Genomic DNA, 4452 nt, shown 5'->3' with positions numbered 1-4452 from the left:
AGGCTGAGGGAGTTGGGGTGGTTCAGCCTGGAGAAGAGAAGGCTCCGGGGAGACCTTGGAGGGGCCTTCCAGTACCCAAAGGGGGGCCCTACAGGAAAGCTGGGGAGGGACTCTTTGTCAGGGAGAGGAGCGATAGGGCAAGGAGTAATGGTTTTAAACTCAAAGAGGGTAGACTTAGACTGGATAGTTGGAAGAGATTCTTTCCTGAGAGGGGGGTGAGGCACTGGAACGGGTTGCCAGGAGAAGTGGCGGATGCCCCGTCCCTGGAAGCGTTTAAGGCCAGGTTGGATGGGGCTTTGAGCAGCCTGGTCTAGTGGAAGGTGTCCCTGCCCAGGGCGGGGGGGTTGGAATTAGGTGATCTTTAAGTAAGGTCCCTTCCGAGCCAAGCCGTGCTATGATTCTATGACCGGAGCAACCGTTCTGTGGAGCTCGTTTGCCAGCCGTGCAGGGCCCGGATTCCCTCCGCGGAGCCGCCCAGCCCGTTTTCGGGCGCCCGCTTCCTCCCTCCCGGTCGGATCCCTCCGCGCCCCGAGGGCACGCGACCTCCCTGAGCGCCGATAAGCACCGGGTCGACGGGAGCGGAGCCGCCGAGAGGGCGGGGACAAGGGAAGAGGGCAGGCGAGGCCGCCAATCGAGGCGCGGGAGCGGTCGGCGGCGATCTGTCGGCCCAATGAGCGCCGCGGAGGGCCGGGCCGAGTGCGGGAAGTGAGGGGGCGTTGTACCGAGCGGGCGCCGTCATGGCCGACGGGATTGTTAGGGCGCAGGCCGCCTGGCCCGGTGGCGGCGCTGCCGCTGCAGCCGCTTTCGGAGAGGTCGCCTGCAAGGGCAAGGAGGTCCCCGCCAACGTTCTCCGTGAGGATGAGCGGTCGTGGACGAGGAGGTAGCCGCGGCGTTGTCGTGCGAGTCTTCTCTTTCCTTCCTTCCTTCCCTCGGCCGCTCGCAGGCCCTCTGAAACGAGGGCCCGTCGCGGGTCCCGGGAGTGCGGCAGGGCGGGTGGTGGCCTTGCTGCGGGAGGGACGGACGGACGGACGGACGGTCGGTCGGTCGGTCGGGGTCTCTCCGGCTCGTGGCGCTCTCTGCTGCAGCGCCTCTGAAACCCCGCGCTTCTTCGGTGCGCGTCCCGCCTGCCCCCGGGGTGCCACGGCGCGTACTGGGTCGCCGGCGCAGTCGGTCTCCTTGGGGGTTCGGACTGTCTGCATATAGGCAGTGAGCATCGCAGTAGTGACCGTAATCAGTCATTTCTGCGTAGCGGAAATGCAGGTCTTGATGCGCCTCGTGATGGCGTTCTAGAGACGCCCCGGCTCGGCCGTGCTAGGCTTTGGTTATGGCACCACCCCCACCGCGCACGCGAGCGCACGCTCTCTCCAAAGTGGCTTGTGAGAGGGAAGAATTGCAGCTTTTCCTAGCTTTCTTAAACATCTAGAAGCCAGTCAATCCCGCGGGCTGCGAGAGCTTCCCAGCTCTCATTTCCGTGCTGGAGGTGGACCGTGATAAGAGCATGCTGGCAAGGTTCACTGATGCTGGTGCACCACAACGTGCTAGGAACTAAGTGAGCAGCTGCTGAGAGTTATGAAAAAATTGCAGATGTTATCTGCAAGATGTTAACTTTAAGTTAGTGTCCAGCATAACCGTTGTTGCTGCTTTTAAATTTGAAATGCTAGAGATGGGACGGTTAGGGATTTCCTCTGCTTCTGAAAGCAGGGTTTATCTGCAGCGTGGAAAACAGGCCCTTAGTGAAAGGGGCTGCGTTGCCCGCTCTGCGTGCTGACTCGTAGAATGGTTTTGCTTGGAAGGCACCCTTAAAGATCATCTAGCCCAACCCGCCTGCCGCGGTCAGGGACGTGTTTCACTAGATCAGGTTGCTCAAAGCGTTGACGCGTTGCTTGGAACAGCGCTTTCTTAATAGGTCTCGGTAATGTTGCAGCTGCCGCCCGTTTGGAATATTGGAAGTGTTCAACTGCTTTCCGGAAACCGTGCTTGCGGTAGTGCTCTGCCTTTATGAAAGGGCGCGTTTCCTGTCTCCTGAGTCTGTGTGTGTGTGTGTGTGCGCGTGCGTCTGTTTTGACTCAGCCGTACTGGCTGCAGCAATATATATAACCTGAACGCTGTGCTTGATTGGAGAACCAGGCCGTTAACTTGAGTCTGATGAGTGACTTGAGAGCAGACAACCTACTCTGACCGCTCTTAGCGCGACGTGTTTCCTGGAAGACGAATTAGTTGCAGTATCTCGCTTGGTCTTAACTTGAGGCGGGGGGGGAACTTAGAACTGCTTTTGGAGTGTAGTTGGCTATAGCGAACGGTCTTGAACTTGCTTAGCTCGCTGTACCGAAGGCCTGTTTCACAGTTGAGCGATGTTATAGGGCGAAGTGTGAGGAAGGCTTATAATTCTCGATTGTCGCGCAGTGAAAGGCGATGGTGAGTAAGAAGTGCAAAGCATCTGTGGAATCGAGTCTTATCGGCGCTGTTTCAGTCGCATCTAAAATAAATAAAACTACCGGAAGTCGCTAATCTGAAGTACTCGGCTGTCTCGTTGCCCCCGTCACCTTGCGTGCTGGATCCTGCTTCTGGTGCCGTATGCAGTTTCTGTCTGCTGGTGATTTGGGGAGTTCCCTCGCAATTAGTTGCGAGTTGATGGTTTCCTACAGATCGGTGGTATTCGTGTTTCGAAGGTGATACCTTGGCCTCGGTCTGGAGGTGTCTGACGTAGAGCCGGCCGTAACGGGCTAATTTGGACCGTTCTTTCCCCTGAGTACGTGGCGTTATCGAGGACGGAGAGTTCGTACAGCCTCAGCCGGATTACTCCAGGTTCTTTGAAGATGCCTTCCTACCTCTGGCCGAGGCAATCTTTGGACATAACTGAGGGACAGTTAGCAATTGTTTGCCGCTTGTGTGTTTTGCGCGTAGAAGGTAGAGAACTTTGCCTATTCAAAGATCGCTTAAGAAGAATCGCTGTTTTGTCGTGCGCGTTTGGGGTACCTGATAATCTGCTTCGGTAGGACGAGTTCAGTGGGGCATAGCGATTTGCTTAAGCTGTTGCCTTTCTCTGAAGCCGACTGCGTTGTAACTGTTTACTCTTCCTCCAGTGCCTTGCGTTCCGTGACAGTTCGCCTCAGGCTCCGGTGTTTCTTCCTAGTCCTTCCTGAGAAGGCAGTTGTCCGGTTATGTGAAGCAGAAGATTCTGGCGGACCCGTGAGTACTGTGGGAGCTTTCTTTTCGCTAGGCTGGCTGTACCTGTAACTAGTTTGTAACTTCCTAGACTCTTTCCCGTCCCCTCTTTTCCTCTGGATGTTGCAGAGGGGCGCACAGTAGGCTATTTTGGGTTTTCCGATGCTGTAGTCTTTTGCCTCTAGCTTGTAATGGAGTTGAGCTTTTTGACTAAGAGCAGCGATATAAAGCGATGCTGGTCTCCGGCTACGCGCTTGTAGTGCAAAAAGCAGTGTTGTTCCGAAGTGCGGTCTGATGCCCGTTTTCACGGTTTCCAGACGGCGGCGGTGGTACTTTGACTATGCAGAAGAGGGCTTGGGGTTTGGGCAGGTCAGAGGCGAGGAAAGGGAAAGCTGGTCGAGCGGCGCTGGGTGTTTGTTTCGCTATTAGCTATGCAAGTCAAGTTCCAAGGCTTTGTGAGCCCACGCAAAAGAAAAGGCACCGTGTGAAGCTTTTATTTTCCGCCAGAGCGGCTTACGTAGCCCGAAGCTATGACGGGGGCTTTAACCCCCGAGACGAATTTAGCTTCTGTGACTGTTTTGCAGTCTGTTACTGTCTAGAGGGTAATTCAAAGAGCAGCGGTTGAATTGCGAAGGATTAGCTAACCGTGTTCTGTGGATGGTTCTCCGCTCGCGTTCGTTCTGTGTGTCGTGGCACATTATGTTAGGTAACGTTATTTCCTTTTTCCAGCTTCTTGGGCGTTTAATGGTTGTTGGCAAGAAGTGTGCTGCTAACCTGGACCTGACCAATGGATTCCGGATGGCTGTGAATGCCCACCCTCGGGCCCTTCAGGCTATCGCGTACATCTACGTATTCTGGGTGGCGGTCAGTTGGGCCGGCCTCCCGGCTAAGGTTTTTGCACCGCAGGCGTCACTGCACGCGTACGGGTCGCCGCCGAGTAGGTTTCGTATGTTGCCCATCAATCTAGCCCCTGTTGATGTATGATTTTTTTTTTTTTTTCTGGACGGCTGTGTATGGAGGGTAATAAAGAGCTTTGAGCAGCATTTGCACAATAAAGATGGAGCATGGGGATATGACCTCTGTCTTGTGTGTCTTGCCGATGGAAATAGTTCTGCAAGTTAAAAGAATGTTTCGGTCTGTTGACAGTGTCGTGTAGGTGGTGGTTTGCCCAGTGTTGTGGTTTAGCCCGGCTGGCAGTCAAACACCACACAGCCGTTCGCTCACCCTCCCCCCTCCCTCTCCGGGATGGGGGAGAGAAACGGGAAAGTGAAGTCTGTGAGTTGAGAT

At 55.4% G+C, this 4452-nt stretch overlaps 1 protein-coding gene across 1 annotated transcript; it reads left to right on the top strand.

Moving 5' to 3' along the window:
* The first annotated feature begins 342 nt into the window (after positions 1 to 342).
* On the top strand, positions 343 to 4241 carry LOC121062980 (histidine triad nucleotide-binding protein 1-like). The gene is made up of 3 exons (XM_040543284.1): positions 343 to 880; positions 3084 to 3189; positions 3895 to 4241. The coding sequence occupies exons 1-3, from the start codon at positions 738 to 740 to the stop codon at positions 4147 to 4149; spliced, it is 504 nt and encodes a 167-aa protein (XP_040399218.1). The 5' UTR covers positions 343 to 737; the 3' UTR covers positions 4150 to 4241.
* Positions 4242 to 4452: the final 211 nt, after the last annotated feature.

The sequence above is a fragment of the Cygnus olor genome, assembly GCF_009769625.2.
Source record: "Cygnus olor isolate bCygOlo1 chromosome W unlocalized genomic scaffold, bCygOlo1.pri.v2 SUPER_W5, whole genome shotgun sequence".
Lineage (NCBI taxonomy): Eukaryota > Metazoa > Chordata > Aves > Anseriformes > Anatidae > Cygnus > Cygnus olor.
This window is presented reverse-complemented; position numbering and strand designations above follow the sequence as displayed.

Excerpts from the sequence above, each read along its gene's own strand:
- LOC121062980 (XM_040543284.1), top strand. The coding sequence starts at position 738 with ATGGCCGACGGGATTGTTAGGGCGCAGGCCGCCTGGCCCGGTGGCGGC. Across the intron at positions 881-3,083 it reads GAGCGGTCGTGGACGAGGAG|TGCCTTGCGTTCCGTGACAG; the intron begins GTAGCCGCGGCG and ends CTCTTCCTCCAG. Across the intron at positions 3,190-3,894 it reads CAGAAGATTCTGGCGGACCC|CTTCTTGGGCGTTTAATGGT; the intron begins GTGAGTACTGTG and ends TCCTTTTTCCAG.